General features: G+C 37.6%; 1 protein-coding gene and 1 long non-coding RNA gene across 6 annotated transcripts in view; one reads left to right on the top strand and one right to left on the bottom strand.

The window, feature by feature from the left end:
- Window positions 1-13,575, top strand: part of LOC104586852 (protein ENHANCED DISEASE RESISTANCE 2-like) — a 76,860-nt gene extending 63,285 nt beyond the window's left edge. For all 5 annotated transcript variants that reach the window (XM_010244218.3, XM_088900448.1, XM_010244221.3 and 2 more), the window contains 5 exons: window positions 7,707-7,751; window positions 7,836-7,976; window positions 11,792-11,887; window positions 11,973-12,074; window positions 13,212-13,575. In XM_010244218.3, coding sequence (XP_010242520.1) covers window positions 7,707-7,751; window positions 7,836-7,976; window positions 11,792-11,887; window positions 11,973-12,074; window positions 13,212-13,325 — 498 coding nt within the window. In that variant the 3' untranslated portion in view covers window positions 13,326-13,575. The remainder of the gene's footprint in view (window positions 1-7,706; window positions 7,752-7,835; window positions 7,977-11,791; window positions 11,888-11,972; window positions 12,075-13,211) is intronic.
- A 1,616-nt stretch (window positions 13,576-15,191) lies between these two features.
- Window positions 15,192-20,912, bottom strand: LOC148801756 (uncharacterized). Its single transcript, XR_016084563.1, has 3 exons — window positions 20,670-20,912; window positions 16,438-16,639; window positions 15,192-16,289 (listed from the first exon to the last, which is right to left on the bottom strand). It is a non-coding gene; the product is annotated as an uncharacterized LOC148801756 (long non-coding RNA).
- Between the last annotated feature and the right edge of the window lie 1,917 nt (window positions 20,913-22,829).

Genomic DNA, 22,829 nt, shown 5'->3' with positions numbered 1-22,829 from the left:
ATTGCATGCATGCATATATCAATTAGTGTGGGCTGATTGACCAACCTCAACCCAACCCTGGCCTGAGCCCAACCTAATTGTATCAAATTTTTGTGCAGGTTGGGCACTTGGGCCCAGGTTTGAAAGTTTGGGCTTCACCTCAGGTTTGGTCCAGGTTTGACCATGGTCCAATCCTTAGGGTTGGGCCTGAACTGTCAAACCTGGGTCCAATTCTTAGGGTTGGGCCTGGGTTGAGGTCAAATCCGGACCCAACCCGTCCAACTTGCACCCCTAGTCTTTGTTTTAGTCTATGCTGCACATGTTGTGATGAGTGGGTAAATGGATGTTAAAATCTACCACTAGGTGGGTCAAGAAGTTTGTTTTAAGACCAAGTTGGTCCCAACCAAGTTGAGTGAAGTTGAGAGATTAAGAAGAGATATTGAGGGGGACAAGAAGTTTGAGGTGAGAGGGGATAGAAGGAAAGGGTTGAAATAGAAGTTGGAGGGGTTAGGGCTGCTCTTCAAAATTAAAATGAGAATCCTAAGTTGGAATGTGAGGGGGCTGGGTAGTGCCAGGAAGAGAGCAACAGTTAAAGAGGTGATTAAGAAGTTTAACCCGGATGTGGTATTAATTCAGGAATCCAAAAGAATGGAATTCGATTGCAGATGGGCAAGAAGTGTGTGGAGTTCTAGGGGGATAAAGTGGGCGGCTGCTCCTTCGTGGGGATCCTCAAGTGGGGTTATAACTTTGTGGAAGGAAGAGGTACTAATAGGAGTGGAGGAGCTAATAGGTGATCATTCTGTTTCTCTGAAGTTCAGACAGGTGGAAGATGGGTTTGAATGGGTACTAACAAATGTGTATGGCCCCAATGACTATAGGCAGAGGAAGAAATTATGGGAAGAATTGAGTGATATTAGGGGCCTCTGGGAAGGACCATGGTGTGTGGGAAGGGACTTTAATGTAGTGCGGTTCACAGAGGAAACCAACAACCCTAGACAGAGAGTGACAACAAGTACGAGGAAATTCAACTAATTCGTGGATACTTTGGAGTTGAAAGAACTTCCACTCCTAAATAATAACTTTACATGGTCTAACCTTGAATCAAGGCCAATATGCTCTAAGTTGGATAGATTTTTGTTCTCAATAGATTGGGAGGAACATTGGGGTAATTTAACATCTAGAGCACTCCCAAGGCTTACATCAGATCATTGGCCTATAGTGATATGCAAGGAGGAACTGAGAGGTGATGGACCTACCCCATTCAGGTTTGAGAATATGTGGTTGACCCATCTGGGGTTCATTGAGAAAATCAGAGAGTGGTGGGAGCAGTTTAATCCAGTAGTAGACTGGGAGGGAATGAAATTCCACAAGAAACTTCAGTTCCTAAAATCACAAATAAAGGAATGGAATAAGTTGGAGTTCGGAAGAATAGAGGAAAGAAAACAAGTATTGCTAAAGCAGATTGAGGAATTGGATATGAAGGAAGAAAGGGGATCCTTTGGAGAGGAAGACAGGAAGTTGAGATGGGATCTGAGGAGGAAGATGGAGGATATTCTTGTTAAAGAGGAAATAAGTTGGAGGCAGAAGTCCAGGTGTAAGTTGCTAAAGGAGGGATATAGAAACACTAGATTCTTCCTTTCAGTGGCAAATGGTAGGAGAAAAAGAATTTCATATCAAAATTGGAAGTAGAAGGACCAGTCTTATCCCACCCGGTAGAAATTGCTGAGGCCTTTGTAAATCATTTTAAATCCACTTTTAGAAGACCTTTAAATAAGAGGGTGTGGTTGGAGGGTTTGGAATGGCCAACTTTGAGTGCAGAGAACATAGAGTGGTTAGAAAAGAGCTTTGATCTAGAGGAGATAAAGGAAGTTGTATTCTCAATGGATAGGACAAAAGCTTCGGGCCTAGATGGTTTCACAATGGCTTTTTATTAGGATTGTTGGTTGTTTGTGGAGAAGGATCTTGGGTCAGTCTTTGATGAGTTTCACAAAAGGGGAATAATTAATCCGGGGTTGAACTCAACTTTCATTGCCTTATCCCCAAAGAAGAAAAATGCTTCACAACCAAGGGATTTTAGACCTATCAGTTTGGTGAATAGCTTATATAAAATAATTGCAAAAGTCTTGTCTCTCAGGATAAAGAAGATCCTTCCCCTCATTATTGCACCCAAGCAGGGTCCTTTCGTGGAGGGAAGACAGATCACAGATAAAATCCTCAGTGCTAATGAGAGCGTGGAGAGATTTAGGAAATCTTAGAAGAAGGAAGTGGTCTACAAATTGGATCTGGAGAAGGCTTATGATTTAGTTGATTGGTCTTTCTTATTGGAGGTGTTGAGAGGTTTTGGTTTTGAGACAAGTGGTGTAAATGGATATGGGGTTGTGTTAGGACTTGTCACTATTCTATCTTGGTGAATGGAGTTGTGGTTGACTTCTTTCCTACCTTGAGAGGTATAAGACAAGGAGACCCACTCTCCCCTTTCCTGTTCACCCTAATTGCTGATGTACTTGGGAAATTATAGGGCTGACTCGAGGAATTTAATAAAAGGTTGGCGTGTAGGAAGGGAGGAAGTTCCACTGACACATCTGCAATTTGCAGATGACACAATCCTGTTCTGTGAAGGTGGGGACATAGATTGGATCCGGAATTTGAAATTGGCAATTCAACTTTTTGAGCAGATGTCTAACCTTAAGGCGAACTTTGATAAGAGTTGTGTAGTGGGAGTGAATATGGAGGAGAGGGAATTAAGTGAATATGCAGGTGTACTAGGGTGTGCAATGTCGGATTGGCCTTTGAAGTACTTGGACCTCCCCCTAGGAGATAATTCTAAGAACGAAAGCTTCTAGAACCTGGTAGTGGAGAGATTTGAGAAAAGGCTTGCATCCTAGAAGAAAAATTATCTCTCCTTAGGGGGGAGAATCACCTTGATTAGATCTACCCTAGCTAACCTTCCGGTCTACTTTCTGTCAGTGTTTAAGATCCCCACTAAGGTTTCCAATCTTTTGGAAAAATTAATGAAGAACTTTCTTTTGGAGCCTGGAGAGGAAAAGAAAGACCTAGGGTGAGTTGGGAGGTGGTAACTAGAGGTAAAAAGCTAGGAGGCCTTGGGATAACATTAAGAAAAGGAATATGGCCTTGCTGGGGAAATGGTTGTGGAGATTTACAATGGAAAAAGATAAGTTGTGGGCTAAGATTGTGGCTAGCATACATGGGCCGGAAGACAACGGTTGGGATCCGGGAATCGCTACAAGGGCTACAACTACTCCTTGGAAATCCATTCATGCTTTGCTTCCATCTTTCTCCCCCTGGGTCAGGTATGGTCTTAGCTTTGGTAATCGAATAAAATTTTGGGAACAGACTTGGGTAGGGGATTCACCTCTGAAGGACCAGTTCCCCTCCTTGTATGCTTTGTCAGACTTGAAAAATGAACCTATTTCTTCTTTCTTAGATCCTTTAGATTCCACCTCTGGTTTTGGTTGGAACCTAGGCCTGAAAAGGGCAATTAGGGATACAGACTTGGACAAGCATCTTATCTTTGTTATCCATCCTTGAGAATGTCTTTCTGGATCCTAATAAGGAGGATACTAGATTCTGGACTCCTTCCACCTTAGGCACTTTCTCTTGTGCTTCGTTTCTTGAAACTCTAACTCAGCCTCCTGTCACATTAGGGGTGTCCTTTCCGGTTAAAGAGATTTGGAGCAAGCCCATTCCTCCTCGGGTTGGTAGTTTTTGTTGGGAAATTTTCCTGGAAAGATTTAACACATTTGATTTACTTCGAAAAAAGAGACCCAATTCTTGCTTACTTCCTAATTGGTGTACTCTTTGTAAAGCTGATGGGGAAACTGGTTACCACCTTATGGTTTCTTGTAAGGTTGCTAAAACTGTTTGGGAGTGAGCTCTTTCCCTCCTTGGGTGTTCTTGGAATCCTCCTGAGAGTATCCAGAGGCTGTTCTCTCCTATGTTTTTCAGTTGGCCTAAGAAGAGAGGGAAGATTATGTGGAGGAGCATTAGGGCAGCTGTATGTTGGTCCCTTTGGGAAGAAACAAATTTACGAATCTTCTCAGACATGGACAGATCCCTGGAAAACTTATTTGATCAAATCAGAGCAGTTTTCATACTTTCCTGTGGCTGACTTATTAAGAAATTGGAAATAGATAGCTACTTCTGCTATGTGTAAGAGGTCTCCTAGTCCCTCATGGTCCCCCTCCACCCTCTGGATGTATAAAACTGAATTTTGATGGCAGTAGTTTGGGGAATCCAGGACCTTCTGGGATTGGGGGAGTGTTCAGGAATGAGGAGGGGGTTATTATTGCTTTGTTCTCCGGCCCCATTGGGGAAGGAGACTCTCTCAGGGCTGAGATCCTTGCAGCTCTGGAAGGAATTCAAAGAGCAAGGGAACTAAATATCAGACACTTGGTCTTGGAAGGTGACTCGAAGGTGGTGATTAGCTGGCTGAAGGAAGAGGACAGTGGCTTGTGGAGATATAACAATGAAAAGAAAAAATTCTGTTGGTTGGGCAGAGACATTGAGATACTCTATAGCTGGGTGAAGAGGTCTGCCAACTCATTTGCAGATGGGCTGGCCAAGCAGGGGGTGAATAAGGAGGCTATATTCTGGGCTAATTTTTTACTTTCTTTGTATTCTGTTGTGGGGGAGTTAAGTCTTTTTACCTCCCCTATTGTATCTAAATCTTCACAAATATTTGCATCATTAATAAAGTTTTACTGTTATTGATCAAAAAAAGAAAAAGATGGGACATTTCTTAGGTCAAATGCTGATCCAATTATGCAATCTTCTGGACCAACAAGGGAAAAATAATGGCACAAAGTTCCCCATCCGTTGGGATTCTATTAGGTGAAGTAAAATGTTAGAGAATACAACTTCAATAATCAAATACATACTATTCTGATGAGGCTCGAACTCAAAAACTGATAACAAGATACAAATTGGAGCTACTTTGAGGGAGGCCCAAGCCTCCTGAAATTGAAAATCACACGCACACACACACACAGAGATAGATAGATAGAGAGAGAGAGAGAGAGAGAGAGAGAGAGAGAGAGAGAGAGGAAGAAATCTCTGTTTTCTCTTCTGTTATCCAGATCTCGATCATGCTACTTATAGCCTCTCGATACATCAGATGGAGTCATGCTCATTGCGTGCTTCGGTTAAGGCATGAACTGTGCCTGGATGATGTGGCTTTCTAACATACGTGTACCTGATAGGAGGTTTTCTAAACTGAGTTGGGTGTGAGGTGTTTAGGCCCTGAATTGGCTGGGCATGGATCTGGCCTGGACGAATATGAGCTGGAACTGGACCTTCATGCTGGGCTTATCATATTCACACAATTGGGTAGGCAATTCAGACCTCTTTCTCGATTAGCCCAGTTCAGTACTTGGGTATGAAGGATTTTGCATACTAATAAAAACACAACAGTTTGACTTAGTTCAATCTTAGTGTGATTGTAATGCAGACAGTGGATGAAACAAACAAAAGATAACCAATGAAGGAACAACAGCCACAAATCAATGGGCTTTAACAATTGATTAGAAGTTTTAAAGACTTCAACTGTAGCGATTGATAGAATATAGTTGGTGACCACAGTATCTTGTTAGGCACTTGGTAACATGAAAACTGATGGATAATTTCATTTTTTGTTAGATTCTTTGACATGCTTGAGCTGAAACTTTTATTCTTTTAAGCAAGGTTTGCAGTATTAATGAGATTTTGTTGTAATTTCCCCATTTTTCAAGGTGGTGATACGAAATTTAACAAGATTTTTTTTGTAATATCTCTGATATTTTGATGATATTTCAGATTTCATTAATAGACTATGTACCTTAGGTTTAAAATTCTAGACTATTATTAGAAACATTCTGATTTTTCATTAATATCATCACATTTTTTTAAAATCTTTTCCTAAAAGAACAAATAAGGCTTTGGTGATTGGATGATTGGCTTACCATTTTGATATGATTCAAATAATAATTCAATATGATTCAAAAGTGCGAACAACCTTAGAGACCAATAAAAAGGAAGAAAAATAAAAGAAATATCATTTGTAATCAATCTTTGTTGTTAGAAAGTGGAGAAGAATAGAGAAGTTGGAAAGAATCGGGCTAACAGTAGTCATTTCAAGCTGTGTCAACCCAAGTGCCACCCACTTTTATTAGAATTATAAGAGCTTTGTAAACTTACATTTGTGACCCAAATTGAAGTAATAAAAGAAAAGAATGGAATTACAAAAGTGCCCCTTGTCGACCATGGTATAAAAGAGAAGAATAAACAAAATATAACTTCTAACACTCCCCCTCAAGTTGGCATTAATGTCATAAAGCTCCAACTTGCTACATATGATTTATCCAAGTACGGATTGAGCCTTTGGTGAAGAGATTGGCTAGCTAATTTTATGACCTCACATACGGTGTAACAATTTCTCCACTTGTGACGTTCTCCCTTACAAAGTGGCAATCTACCTCTATATGCTTCGTCTTTTCATGAAACACTGGATTAGAAGAAATATGGATTGCATGAGGCATGCTAGAGGCATATGCCTCATGCGCCTCATGTATGCCTTGTACAAAAGGACAAAGAAAAAAAAAGAAAGAGAAAGTAAAGAAAGTGAAAAGAAAAAGAAGGGGAAATAAAGTTTGGGCTGGAGTCAACATCGCCAAATCACCCCAACACCTCATGCCTCCAGGTAGTGGAACACTTCCCATCACGCCTCCGTGTTTTAAAACATTGTTTCCAAGTAACCTAATTTCCTCCAAGAAATGTGCAATAGCCAGTTGTAGACATTTTGTTAATGATTGATCTTGTGCAAGTTGCATCCGTATACGCTTCCAAAGATAATTCTCCCCTTTCTTAAACAACCCTTGACCTGGAGCAACTTCCTAATGGTTTGTCCTTGGTCTCTTCATAAATTGGCTTAATAACCCCACATTAAAGTAATGTATGGTCTAGTAATGATGAGATGAGTTTTCCTACTAGTCTCCTGTATCTCCCAGGTCATCTTAGAGCTCTCCCTCACTATCAGATATCTTGACATTCAGATCAATAGGAGAGTGTACCAGTTTTGCTCCTAGTAATCTTGTCTTTTCTAACAAATCAAGCACATATAAATAGATACATGCATATGTTTATATAATATTTATATATACAAATATAATGGAATGTTACATTCAGGTTGGGTTCGGTTATCGAAGGCTTTAATCCTAACCAAGTGTGAAGTTATGTCTGATTCTTAGTTTTCAACCCTTACCCCAGTCTGAACTTCAACCAAACCCAACTCTATCCAACTTTTTTGGGTTTAGTTAAGGCTAACCCTGCCCAAGTTGCACTGCTAGTTATATTGGGTGGCTTCTGGGCCTGTGCACCTCCCTGCTCTTGATTTCCAGGATACACCATCATATATCATGTTCCATGATCTTAACCTCATTTGGTCATTAATAAAACAGTCACTGATCAATAAAAAATGAAGTACAAAAGTTTTAATAGATGAATTTCTAAGGTTTTTTCTTATTCATTAGCTTTTGTACCCAGAATGACCTTTTCTTCATCAATTATCTGAGTCCAAACTGCCCCACCTATAAATTGTGAGGTATAGTGAACATTTATGTGAAGTACAAAGAATTAAATACATCTTGACCTATGTACTGATATGGAAGAAAACAAAAAGTACATAAGTTGTGGTTGTGCCTAGACTTATAAATCTCAATTGGTTGATTGTGTAGGTTGCCTCAGAAAAGGGATTTTTCTCACTGGCTATTAATCTGCAGGTAAGGTCTCATTTATATTTATTTATAATGTCATTTTATGCATCTTCTTAGAATGGGAGAGACAGTAACACAGTATCATTACAGGTGCCAGGGTCAACCCATTACAGTATGGTGTTTTATTTTGTAACAAAACAATTGGTGCCTGGATCACTTTTGCAACGTTTTGTTGATGGTGATGATGAGTTCCGCAACAGCCGGCTGAAGCTCATTCCGTCAGTTGCCAAGGTCTGTTTCTTCTACTGTGCACTTCTCAATTTCCAAGACTGCACGACACAGTCCCTTTTGATTTGTAACAAAATCTTTTATTAAGAATCAGAGGAAGTAATTAAGTGGTAAAGAACAGTATAGAAATAGTACAAAATGAGGAAGCTTCATTTAAGACTAACCCAATGATTGGTCCTTCAAATATTTGATCTCCCCACATTTTAAGGAATAGCAAATCTCCAACAAATTTTACTATTCACCACTGATCCAGTGTTTTAAAAACCAACCCAGAGGCTGAACCATTTTTTCCTCTGGATCGTGGGTCAGCCATTTGACCATCCGGGTTGGATGGGTTAGACCGTGGTGTCATCAATTTAAATGAATATATATAAATATAAATATAATATGTATAGACATATATAGGATAAATAATATATAATTACATTCTACATGTAATATATGTATATATATGGTTTATTTTAGGTCTAATTTATGTCTTTTATTTCAGTTTTTAATTTTTTTATAAATAACAAAAAGCTAAAAATCGGGATTTGAGGCCAAAAAGTGTCTTGGAAAAAATGGTAGGGCAGTTTAGATCTTTATCAACAAATTGACCAACTGAAATAAGGTTAGTAGTAAGTTTGGGAACAAAGAAGGTTTTGGTAAGGGAGAGTGAAGACGAGGGTGAGAGCTTCAAACACAAGTCATTACTCTCAATGATATTCAATTTTTCACCATTGGCACTAACAATATGCTTATGATGGGTCTTCGAAGATTTATTTGAAAGTTCGGGGTAGGCTCCAGTCATATGATTGGTAGCCCCTGAATCAATTATCCAAACATGTGAGGAAGAGGAACAATATCCAGAGAACTCGCCAGATAAGATAATAGCAGAAAATGCAGATGAGATAGTACAGGATACCAGTTCTCATATTTCTTCCCTGTTCATGGGAGCAGAAGGTTCACCTTTGATGTTGGGTGCACTAGGTGTGTTAATCATCTGTCCTTCAGATACCTGATAAGTTCGTGGCTGATTCTTCTTCATACTACCTTTGGAGGGACGAACAGGGCAATCTAGAATGATATGACCATGTTGGTTACAGTATGTGCAAACATTCTTCTTCCTGTTGTGTGAAGCAACATGTCCAAAACCTTTACATTGATAACATCAAGTTTTAGACATATCCTTTCCACCAGGTTTCTTACTCCCTTGTGCAATAAAAACTGTTTCAACCTCAGGTTCAAGTTGCTTCCCTTCCAGATTTGCAGCAGCCATAAGTCTAGTCTCCTATCACAGCAACTCTCCCATCACAGAATCTAAATTTGGTAATGTACTCCTACTCAGAATATTGGACCGAATGATCCCGTATTCAGGTCTCAGTCTCATGAGGAAATGATTCACCTTCCTCCTCTCAAAGTGCTTCTATAGATACTTAACACACTCTACTGAATCAGATGGCTCAATGTGAAATAATTCATATTCTGCCCACAAGTCAAGAAAGTGTGCATAATAATCCTGTATCTTTTTGTCTCCTTGGCAATAGGTAAATATTTTAGATTCAATTTGGTACTGTCTTGACATATTGGACTGATGATAGGCCTTCTTGAAATAAAAATACATTTCATAGGCTGTTCGCATTCTCCTCATAGGAATAGCAATGTGAGAAACAACAGAGTTGAGAATCCAAGAAACAATTTTTCCATTGTGAAAAGGCCTTAGTGTTTGATTCATCAGGTTTATTAACAGCCCCATTTAAGTATCCTTTGAGTCCTTTTCCTTCAACAAAGAAGTCAAAATGAAACTTCCACATGCTGTAGTTAGTTCCATCGAACTTCACTGGAATAGTGTCCACCTTTTCGGCCATTCCAATCAAGAAAAATAATCTACAAGAGAAGTAGCAGCCCTGGTAACTAATTTCAAGGTTTCTTAATCTCTACACTTGATCCAGAGATTAACCAACTGCTGAAATTAATGTCCCAGTAATCAACCAAGAGAATCCCTCAGAAGAGACACCCTTGACAGCAAGGCCAAAGCAAACAATATTCACCTCAGTTATGCAATCCACAGAGATATGCCAAGCTGTGAAGGAATTAAAATCCTTCGAAGAAAATGCCAAAATGGATCCAAGCCAGCAGAGTTTCAGAACTGTCGAACTGGAGAGAGAAAATACTCTCCAGAACTGAATCCGAAATACAACCGAGTGGTTTATTGAGTGAGAGTATCCTAGGCCCTAGGGCAACACTAAAACTAGGGTTCTCAGAAACAAAGGATATCCGATTGAGCAGATAGGTCAGATTCACCAACCTGATATGCAGATTTCCAGAAACTGCCATCCAAGAGAGGAGAGATCAGAACTCCCCAAATACTTGTCCAATCACGATGAGATTTTCTAAGTAGGTAAACCAGATCTCGACAACACACCAGTTAAAGTTTCACTTCGAACAGATGCTTCCCCAAGGAGTTCTATGAAGATTTCCCTTGCTGAAATCGCAGAACAAAGTAAACAGGATTAGGGTTGACTGAAACAGCCCTATCTTCAGTTGATGAGTCCAGAAACCAGCAAGGTTTGAGAGGTTAATGAGTGAACATGGAGCAGACAGTCTATGGAGCAACCTGCTCTAATACCATGTCACACAACCAGTTTGAACAAGAGAGCACAACCAGTTTAGGGTGAAAACAGAAACTGTTGACCCCACCCTAGAGAGTCAGAATATATATATAAAATATGGTATTTACAGAAAGGCCCTTGTGGGGCAAAGAAGAGAAAATAAGAAAGAAAGAATACATGATAGTGTACAACAAGGACTATAGAAATAAGGTACAACATCTGGATTCTTCACACATTCAAGTCACCATTCAAAAATTCTTTCTTAACATCAAGCTGGAACAATGGCCAAGAATAACTAAATAGAAGAGAGTAGAATCTGAACTGAATTCAACTCTGCAATTGATGCAAAAGTCTCCATGTAGTCAATCCTATACATTTATGTATTAGCCTTTAGCCACCAATCATGCCTTGTACGGTTCTACCTTTCAATCAACCCGTCAACCATGTATTTGATGGAATCCCCACTTATATCCACCATCTCCTTTTCTTTAGCCAAATTAACAATCTCCCATGTTTTAAGCCCTTAATATTAGTGCACCCATCTCATCTGACATAGCTACTCTCCACTCAGGTCTAGATATGCTTCTGATACATATCTAGGAACAAACTTAGAAGACAATGAGAACAAGGTGGTTGGGAACTCTACACTTCCTGGTCTGTTACACCCAAGTATCTATAAAAACCTTGGGGGTTCAAATTGTGTCTCTGCCATTTGCTTCACATAGGGGAATGTGTCAGTCATTAGGAGATGAAGTTCATGTGGGCAATGGCACGTACATGACCTGTCAAGAAGGTTTCTGCCAGATGACATTTTGGGTTGCCCAGAGTGGAATTCTAAATGTCTCATATATCTAGGAATATCCTTAGTAAAGCCAAACTTGTTAGTAAAGATTCTTCTCTTTCTTTCTTTTCTTATTTCAAGTTCCCTAAGAAAATGACAATAGAACCATGTTCCACAAGATTGTATAGTCCAACTGTTTGTGGACAATCTAGAAAACAAATCTTAAGCTGTTCCATCTATTCAAATGATAAAAAAAAAGATGTTCAATCTATTCATCCATTTAGGGAATCTCCCATTAGGGAAGTTGCATGAATACCTACGTACATATCTATGTATTTTCTGGACAGGATCATCTATTTATCCTCCTAGTTGTCTTACTTTATTGGCTTTGTCTTGTGTAATTGTGTTCCATATTTTTTCCTGATTCTAGGTGTAAAATGATGCAGGGCTCATGGATTGTGCGCCAGAGTGTTGGAAGGACCCCTTGTTTATTGGGCAAGGCAGTTGATTGTAACTACATTCGTGGTCCTAAGTACTTGGAAGTAAGTACTACCTTTTTATCTTTAAAGATACTTGGCTTGTAGTATATGTAAAATGTTATTGCTTACAGAAATTGTCACCTTGCAGATAGATGTTGATATTGGTTCTTCTACTGTTGCTAACGGAGTATTGGGGCTTGTTTGTGGTGTAATTACAACATTGGTGGTTGACATGGCTTTTCTTGTGCAGGTGAGTATTAAGGGATGATCTGGCTGTAAAAATATAAAAAAAATGGTGTATATAAGAAGTGGACAAAGTAGGTTTCGCCACTAAATCTTGCTCACATGAATTGTTCTGTTGAACCACCCAACAAATTCCCTTAGACAAAGCAGGAACAAGATATTGACTGAAGAAACCAAGGTCTTGCTTTTAACAAACAAGGAGTACTAGAAAAATGAATCAGGAACTGCCAAAGATATTCATGAACTCACCATTTATGTTGCATGACCACAAATGTTCATTCCAAGAGAACGATTGCTGCACAATTATCATCCTCTCGACAATAGAAATAAAAACAAGATCAAAATTGTTCAAAAATATGAAAAAAAAATCAGAGGTTGTTACTTGCTTGACCAATCAATTATTATCTTGCAAAGACTTGACTTTTCTACTTACATGATAACCTATAGGATACTTGATTAAATTAAAAATTCTGAAATTCAAATGCCATATCCAATCAGTGATTTAGTCATAATAACTTCCTCAAACAGATGGCAAATCACAAGATCTTGGACTCATTGGATGGGAAAATGTATACTCTTGTTGTCATGCCATAGCTTTGACACCTGGAAGTATAGCCACGTTTTAGAATGCCTCTTAAAGCAGTTCAAGTTAATATTAATTACTGATGGGTGCTTACTAAGCATGAGGACAATATGGAATCAACCACCCCATATAGTTAATACACAGATGTTGAAAACAGATTAGTAATACCAACTGCACTATTGAGTGTTCAACACTACAGAATTCCTGGGGTTTTCATGGGTTTTTTCTCTTTTTTGTTGGTTCTTGCAATGGCCCAGATTCTCTTGTGTGATACTCAGTCCCTCTTCCACGAGTGCACAAGGTTATCAAGAAAAGAAAAAGGGTTATAATGTTTTTGACAAGGATAGAACAGAAAACTACCAATGCCACATTATTCTGGTCAACCTGCTTTGTTCAAAGGGATTACTGTGCATTCAAATGCCACGTCTTTCTCAACCATTGCATTGAATACCCCAATTGTCTTACTTTGGAATACTAGGGCTCTGTAATTATTTCTTATTGCAACATTTTCCATGATCTATCTTGAACTGAGAAGACGCTGCTGTTTCTTTACTGTTGTAGGCAAATACTGTAGATGAGTTGCCAGAGCGGCTTCTTGGTGCTGTTCGTGTAGCACATGTTAAACTGTCATCTGCCAAAGTACCAGTACTAGATTCCAGTCCGGGACCCAATTGACCTGATTGTGCAGCATTTTTTTTATTCTACTTATTTCACAATAGATCTCTCAAGTAACTGATCTAAACTACAGATTTGATTAGATATAGAAGTGCCAATCCAGTACATATCTGATCCACCCACTTCTCATGTACTATAATGTAAGATCACAGATTCACAATGTCTATTTGAATTCTCTCAGCATACACTGAGAAATCACAGAAAGCATTCATTCTTTTTCCTGCAATTGATTCTTTTCTTTTAACAGACAGTTATTCTTCTTTTCTGTTGACTCGCTAAGCGGTTTTAAGAAAAGGTTAATAGTGTTTCTAGCGTTCCACTTTGCAAAGCAAATGGCCAGCGATACAACTAGAGGAAAAGTAACCTAACCAGTATTATGGTTTATGATGCATCTCTTAGAGGGAAATAGCTTTACATCGTCTATGTTGTCTTCGTTATCCACTAGTATTTCTTCTAATGGACTAAGAACTTAATTTAAAAACCAGAGGTCACAGACTCAGTGTCATATAACTAGACACGTTTTCATTTCTACTTTTATGAATAAAATGAACTTGTTTCATACCATACATGCATTGAATCTTATCAAAGCATGATGAAGGCACAGAGAAGCCTTTTAGTCCCTGTTTACTCTTTGGTAAATTTTTCTGGAAACACTTATCCGGGTAAGTGCATAATGTGCATTTACTCATGTTCTTTTATTTCTTAGGTAAATAAGATGATGACCATTTTAGATATAAAAAACTATTATTAAAAAGGGCATTTTTGTCTCATTCAAGTGTTAAAAATTTTAACTCTGTGAGAACTGAGAAAGTTATTTACCCACTTAGGAGATGTGTATCACTTACTCAGTAAAATAAATTTTCCTTGGTGCCCACATAAATTTGAAAACTGAACATGAGATTCTTGGTCAATGGGAACCAAAATCCCACATAAATCAAATGGTCAGGCTGCACGACAATGTATTTAATCTCCTCCCTGAACACAACTTCGAGGCTAGAAGAGATAGGAAAAGACCAAAAAAGACATGCCTAAAAGTAATAAGAAATGGTATGTCTATAATTTAATGATAGATATGGCCCTGGATACTTACCTTCTTTTGATGCATTTCATTAAAGTTAAATTTGGATAATGTTAACTTGTATCTTCACTTTTTACTTGCACACATACAATAGCACGTGTTCTTATACACACCTAGGAAAAATCCATGATGCCAAAAAGACACATTTATGATACTGGTTGATTGATAAAGACATGGTATCAAATGAGCTTTGACCAATCAAAACACCTCGTAAATTCTTATGAATACCACCTGATTAGTCAACTCTTTTATGATACTGGTTTATTGATTATAGGTTTTTCAATTATCATGGCGTCATTCCAACCCATTTTTCAGATATCATGTCTTTCTAGTTATTTATATAACTAGAAAGACATGGTACCAGAAGATCTTTGACCAATCAAAATCCACCGACTAATTTTTGTAGATATCACCTGATTGGTTAACACGTTTATGACAGCAGTTGGTTGGTCATAAATTTTTCAGATGTCATATATTTCCAGTTATATACTTTTTAAATTTTTTTTTCTTTTTCTTTTCCCAGGTTTCCCTAACCAAAACTATACAGCATGCCACTTTTCTTTAGAATGGTCATTGACTCATTGTCAAATGGTTAGAAGAGATGCATTATTTTTTCTTCAATGTGGAAGGCTGGAAGCCACTGGATGATACATCCCAATCCCCCTAGTAGACGACCATTCTTTTTTGTCTATAACCGTCTGCAAACAATTCTTTTTTGCAGATTTCCAATATTTAAGTTTTCCATTACCTAGGGTGTTAATATACCACATTCTCAAAACTTTTTAATACTTAATGAGAGACATGAATAATATAGCACATTAATACAATATTTAGTAATACAAATTTTTTGGGTTTCACACTACAAGTAAATTGGGTTTGGGTATCAGTTACCCTAATGTTAAAACCCAAACAACAGAGCTTTAATTTAAAATTCCAAGCCCATCCCAAATCCTACGGCCACAGGTTTTGATAAATGGGTCCTATTATGTTAAGGACAAAAAGAGTATTTGAAAATTACCACAAAATTATCGTTCCTAATTATCGATTTATCACTCACTCGGTGTAAATTAAAGTTGGTAGCACATGCTGAAAAGAGTTCATAAGAATGGAAATAACCAGTATTTTTGAACCATCATTGACTCAGATGGTTGGATTGTTTGAGCCAGAAATCGTTCAGGTAACTAGTTCCGTTTCACCCTTAACTCATTCTTAGGCCAAAACCCGTTGATTTGGTCAAAGAACCGCTGGCCCAGGCAGTCGAACCATCAACCAGTTCGACCAAGACAGCTGTTTGCATTTAAATGCAGATTGAGAGATGGGGAGAGACAAACCATATTGCAGAGAGAGAGAGAGAGAGAGAGAGAGAGAGAGAGATTGGAGCTGAGATCTCAAATCGGAGAGAAATCTCAGCTCTCAAATCTCAAATCTGAGATCTCAGTTCTCATATCTGAGATCACAGGGAGATCTGAATGGTTGCTAATGCGCTTTCTGTTGCTGTTGCCACCGCCATCGCCATCTCCATCACTGGTGAACGTCAAATGATCCTCCTTTTTCCCTCTTCCTCCTTCTTCCCTCTTTCTCTCTTTCCCTCCTTTCCTTTATTCATTTCTTTCCTTTCTTTCCTTTCCTTTTTTTTCCCTTTTCCCCTTCCTTTTTTTCTTGTGAATTTGGCATCAATTCACTGTTAGGATTCATCCCCCCTGTACGGTGGGACTAAAAAATTCTAACCTGGACTGATCAATCATTCTCCCTTTCTTTCTTTCTTTTTTCTTTCTCAGCTAACAACCACATGTCTCTTTTTTGTAAGACTAAGAGTAATAAAACCCTAATATGCCAATCTTATGAAACCGTCCGAATCATTCAACCTGGGCAATCAAAACGTTGACCTGAAAAGCAATGGCCATAGTTGTCAGTTTCCATGTCAGTTTTTAAAACTTAGGAAATAACCAATTGGACATTTTTGACCAGTTGGAATTTCCTATCCATTAATCTTATCCACATGACATAGCCACACATAGGAAACATCTCCTCTACCTGTACGTTATTATGCATGGGGAGATGTTCCGATGCTGCACAGCTGTAGTGTTTTGTGGGTAGGTATGAATAGAGCTCTTGTGGGTAGAAGATCCCGATTTACTTTTGACGTGTTGCCATACTATATGGATTCCAATGTTCAAAAACAATTTGGATCTGGAATGCTCTTAGATTCCCATATCAACTGATCCAACCGTCCAATCTGATCCGGTTTTTAAAATAATGATCAAAACAAAAAAAGTTTCCTCCATCAAACGGGAATATAAATATTTAACAAGTACATTGAAATATAAATGGATTCGACTATGATATAGAAAAGATATAATATCGGAAAAACAACCGACTAATAAATTGGAATCATAAACGTGATAGTGAATCAGGTGTTAATTATCAAAATTCATGAGTGGGTTTTGATCGGTCAAAGCTCTTTCCATATCATATATTTCCTGTATCATAAATTTTCCCATATATTCTAAAAGGGAATTTTGGAATATAAATATTTAACAAGTACATTGAAAGTAAACTGCCGGAGCCCAAAGTTTTTGCAATAAATGAAAGTTTGGAGGGCTAACTATCAATATCCCCAAAGTTTAAGGTGGTATTCTATAATTTATTTATTGATTCATCCACTTTTTTTAGTCTTTTTTTTTATGCCTTCAACAGATTTTTTAGTCTCATTGCTTTTTTAGTCGTTTTCTTAAGTCTTATGGCTTTTAGTCTTGGATTATATGATTATATGGGAACCATGGCAGGGTGCTAGGTTGTTATGACTTATGAGTTGTGGAATTTGGGCAAATTTATTCATCGTAACATTGATATTGTGAAATGGGTATCTAGAAAACCATAGAAAAATGGTCTTGTTAGGGTGACTTATGACATAGGTGGGTTCATCATTGGTTTTCAAACTTTAGCAGTGCTACATAATCTTGTTTAAGAGATCTATTAATATTGCTTTAAACGTCATCCATTTTTATTTACAAATGGCTTTTTCATCAAAATCTAGAGTCGAAAATGACCCCTTTTATTCTTGGGATAAGTGGATTGCAATCCACCTCAGAAATTTGAATTGCAGCCCCCTCCTAGTCTATTAGTACCCTCCCTCTCCCCCGCCCTATAAACCACATCCTGCCCGTAAATTTGGCATCAATCCATGGGCAGGATTCAGCCCACCCCTAGAAATCTTAGCTCCACCCTAAGAGTAGACCGAAGTATAAAAATTCCTTTATTCTTTAGGGTTGAAATTGACCCTTTTGCAAAGTCCAAGAGTTACAAAAGCCAAAAACTCATTATTTTAAATAACAAACCCAAAATACCAACCCAAGACAACCCGTCAACCTAGATACCATCATCTTCCACACTTGATACATTGCAAACTGGAATATTAGTTTTCCATGTAAAAAAAAAACTTACTTCTCTTCCTAGTACTTGAAGAGACACAACCTCCTGTCCTTGACCTCCTATCCTCTCCATTCTATGCTTTGAGTTTCACAAACAATGAATCATCCTTTATTCATTAGGCTGCGTTTGGAAACGATGCAAATAAGTGTGAATGCAAATTATAGAGTGTAAAACGGTTCATATAAATTGCAAAATTGGGTTAGTTTTGCACTGACAAATTTACCCTCTTACCAAACAGACTTTTAGCTGAAATGGATGCAAACAAGAAGTCTAGTAAAGCATATGCTTTTTTGTTTTTTATCAAAATCCCACTTTAATGCAAATTTACTTCTTTTTTATTGTACTTTTACATCTTATTTTCAATGTAAATATGCATTGATTTGTCATTTGTCAATATATAAATATAATGTTGCCAAACATAGGCAAAAGTGAACGAGATTGCAAATTTACCCTGAACCAGGATTTACACTCCATTTGCATCGTCCCCAAATGCAGCCTTACTCTCATATCTATGGTGGAACATGATACGTTCCATGTACATCATCAGTTGCTTGGCATACCTAAAAACTAAAATGAAAGAAAAATCGAGAAAATGTTTTTGACACACCGAGTAGATTTTTTGGTGGTTATTAATTAGGAACCAAGGTGGAACCCCTATTTTTTGGTCCAAAACGGAGAGAGAGAATTGTACCTTCCCATCCCTGTTTTGTCTTCCAGAGATGAGGACAATTAGAATATTACCCTTGTTTTGTCATTCAAAACTGAGAAGGAAGCAATCCACCCCTATTTTGTCGTCCAAAAGTGAGAGATGGTGATATCCAAAATTGAAAGAAAAGGAAGAGGAGAAGCTCTAGGAATTTTTTTAGGTGGTTTTCTACCATATCACGATTTGATTTCAACTATATTACTTGGGGGTTGAGGAAGGAAGAGACTAGAGAGGGCCATGCTAAATTGGTAATTTGAAAGACTTAATAAAGGAATGAAGGAGAGATACTAGAAAGTAGGAATGGCAATGGGGCGGGGATCATATTCCCCATCCCCGATCCCGATTTTGGAATAAATCCCCGTCGGGGATAAAAGTTGTCCTCCATCTCCAATCCCTGACGGGAATGGGTTCCTATGGGGACCCAGATCCCCAAAATTTTGTAGTTAATAATATTTTATATATATATAAATAAATAAAAGATTTAAAATATAAATAATATTTTAAATATATTTTGATATATTTAAATAATATAAATAATATCATATAACATTATTTTGAAAATCAGACCAGATTGGACAATTGAACCGTTGGACCCGGGAAACGACCATACTTTTGGGTCTGATTTTCAAGTGGACTATTTTTTCTGAAAAAAAACCATTGAATTAGTCGTAAAACTGCTAAACCGTTTGACCCGGGCAATGGTTCATGGCTTAATAAAATATTTGTTATTTAATTTTTTTAAGAGAGCATGTATAGAGAGGGGATCAAGAGATGGGGGAGGGATTGAAATTAGATCTTAGATCTGAAATCACTACTGAGAGATCTAGAGAGAGAGAGAGAGACTGAGAGATCTATGAGATCTAAGTTGCCATTGCTTTGTTAACATCACCGCTGTCGCCGCTGCTTTGGTACTGTCGTTGCTCCGTTACTGTCACCGGTGAACCGCCTCCTCCTCCTCCTTCTTTCCTTCCTTTCTTCTTTCTTTTCTTTCCTTTCCCAACCGACAACAATTTCTCTCTTTTCTCATAAAATGAGTAATGTGTGTATATACATACATACATACATACATACATACATACATACATACATACATACATGCATCATCCTCTTACCCTAATAGGTCAAATAAATCAACCCGCCCAAACCGATCAACCCAGATGGTCGAACCACTGACCCGAAAACTAGCGGTCAAATCAGTTTTTAAAACCTTGATATATAATAATATATAGTTAATATATTTAATTGGGGTTAGGGCGGGGATCTCATTCCCCATCCCCATCCCCAACCCCATCGGCTTGGGGAAGTTGGGTACCCGTCGGGGATAGGAAAATTGCTATTCCTACTAGAAAGGAGAGAAAGGAGAGGCCACATGGCCAGTTTTGTTTTAATATATAGTAATAGATAGACAATGGGGATTTTCAGGGCATAGGGGGCCATGGCTCCCCTTTGCCACCCTCGTCTAACACTTTGCCCTTATTCAAAATATATCTGATTTTGTAAATTTCTAATTGTTTTTTATTTTTTTAAATCCATATAAATAAAGCATGATCTATTTTTTTTAAAATTAAATAAGAAATCCAAATCAAATTTATCATATATGTAGTAAATCTCATACAAAATATTAAATGGTGCAGGGCCCATTTTTCAGATAAAGTAGGGTATTAATTACAAATAAAACCCAATTTAATCTCTTAAATCAAATAAAAAATCTATTTGTCAAAAAAGAAAAAAAATTACCATAAATTTATAATATAGATAATGGGTATCAAATGAAACTAGGTCAGATAAAAAACGAAATAATTCAGATTCACAACCCCATAAGTAATACAGAAATCAGGTCATTATCTAGGTTATGTTTGGTATCATTGCTACTTCTAGTTTTAGTACCATTGTTTTTTAAGGAAACATCAAATTTGGTGTTTCTACTGCAAATGCCAACACCTGATCCAAAACTTATACTTTTTTAGTGGAAGTAATTATCTGGTGTGATATGACAAAACAATTTCTCAAAAATTTGTATTGACAAGATAAAATGTTACTAAGTAGAAGTGGCAATGGTATTAAACACAACCCTAGTTTATTGTTGAAAACATAGGTAGGTCTCATTATAAGGTTGATAATTCCATACTGTGAAGTGAACACGATGGTTGTTTGGTGGGCTATGGAACCAATTGTTGTTGAACTTGAAGATGCAGAGATGGACGGCTGATACTTGGGCTCTCCAAACCTGCAAATAAACAAGAGAGAACAACGACCAGTACACAATAGATCTGAGACACTAACCCTCTCTTGCAAAAAGACAAAAAGGAACTGCCAAATTTGGTTGGGGCTGAATATGATTGGAGGTTTCTTAACCTCTCAAAATATTTGATTTTTCATGTATGTGCTATCATTATGAGATAGCTACATATATATATAGGTCTCAACCCAACAATCCCTTCCTTGTTTTGAGGTGGGAACTTAACAAACTTGAATGTTGGGGGGAAGACCTCACCAGAATGAGACAAGTGCCTCATTGACCAAGGATCTAATCACTTGGTCATCCAACCTAGACCAAGTAAAATGGATATCCATTGACCTTAATAAGAGTTGGAACCAGGATCCAAAGCAATCAATAATATTGGTATCTCTATGCATAAAAGATTGAGCTTTTTGCATAAAAATTAATAAAGTTACAACAACTATTGACAAAATCAAATACCTTTTGAAAAGATTTGCAAAAACAGTGAGCCATACAAAAGCTTATTATTTTTTACCAAATTGCTCCTTATTAAAATCCCGCCCATTAAACTTTGCTTTCATTCTTTCATTGTCTCAGTCTTTCGGATCTATCTCTCTTTCTTTGTATCTCCCTCTTCTCACTTTGTTAGGGCATTCGTTTATTTCTCTATCTTTTTTTTTATATATTTTTATTGTATGTTGGAATGAAGTTAAAGGCTTCTATATTTGTAGAAAACATGGCTCAAGCTCCTTACAATGGGAAGATAGGATTTGTGTAGCCGACCACAAATATCTCCCACAAAAATGCCCTCTACATTTCCTAGAGAGTAAAAGCCCTAGAAGTTCATCATTTTCTCATAACTCTACGTGTTGTTGTAGTCATGGATACTGCTAAAATGGTGAAGGATCTTTTGCCTCGTGAGTTCATGAAGGCATACACTACTCATCTCAAACAATCGGGGAAAATGGAACTTCCTCACTCACTAGACTGATATTGTGAAACACCACCCGGCCTGTGTAATGCCAGATGGTTTCTAAATATGTAAAACACTAGCCGTTCTCCATTATATCAGATGGTTTATACACTTGTGAGAATCATACAAAATCTTGTGGTTTATTAGGTTCAAGGTGCATTTGATGGTATAACTACAATTAGACCATCTAGGGGAATATATGTTTGCAACTATAAATGATATTCCAAAATTGTAAGTAATCATCCGGTCTTTTCAATGTCAAATGATTTTTAAGTTTGTAGTACATTATCCGATCTTCCCCATACCAGATGGTCTATGCACCTATGAGAATCATATATAACCATGTGGTTTGTTTGGTTTTAAAGGAATTTGAGTGTGTTAGACCACTTGTGTAATTAACGATTTTAACTATAATTGATGGCTCAAAATTGTAAGCAACCATCCGGCTTGTGTAATGTCAAATGGTTCTAAGTCTGTAAAACACCACCCGGTCCCCACTATACTGGATGGTCTGTACAGTTGTGAGAATCATATAAAACCTTGTGGTCTATTGAATTTTAGATGAATTTGAGAGTGTAAATACTATTTTGTCACCTGAGTGATAGATATTTGCAACTGCAATTGATGATTCAAAACTGCAAACAACCGTCCAATTTTTGTAATATCGGATGCTTGCCAAGCCTATAAAACACCATTCGGTCTGTTGGTTGTACCTAATTTTTTTCCCTTTGAAGAACTATCTGTTGTACCAAGTTGTTAAACAGGTGCCTGATTTTTTTCCCATGCAATAATCCACAAGTGAAGTGATTTCTTGTACCAAAGTTTTAGCAACTTGTTTGACCTGTATTGACGCCATTTTTAAGATTTCTACAAGAATTTATGCCTAAGAGTAGAATCCAACAAGGGTGGATTTTACCAATGAATTCATGTCAAATGGGACCTCTGTCAATACAAGATGGTGTGGCATTTATATTCCATTATGAATTTAGAAACAATGAACGCACAAATAGGAAAAGAGAACGTCTTAATTTCAAAGAAAACAGTCCTTTAAGCATAAGAGGCGAGCTAAGGACCAATAGAGGCATGGAAAAATG

Source organism: Nelumbo nucifera, chromosome 3, assembly GCF_055504915.1.
Source record: "Nelumbo nucifera cultivar China Antique chromosome 3, China Antique-T2T, whole genome shotgun sequence".
Classification (NCBI taxonomy): domain Eukaryota; kingdom Viridiplantae; phylum Streptophyta; class Magnoliopsida; order Proteales; family Nelumbonaceae; genus Nelumbo; species Nelumbo nucifera.
The sequence above is the reverse complement of the archived record's forward strand: the minus strand, read 5'-3'. Positions and strand labels throughout refer to the sequence as shown.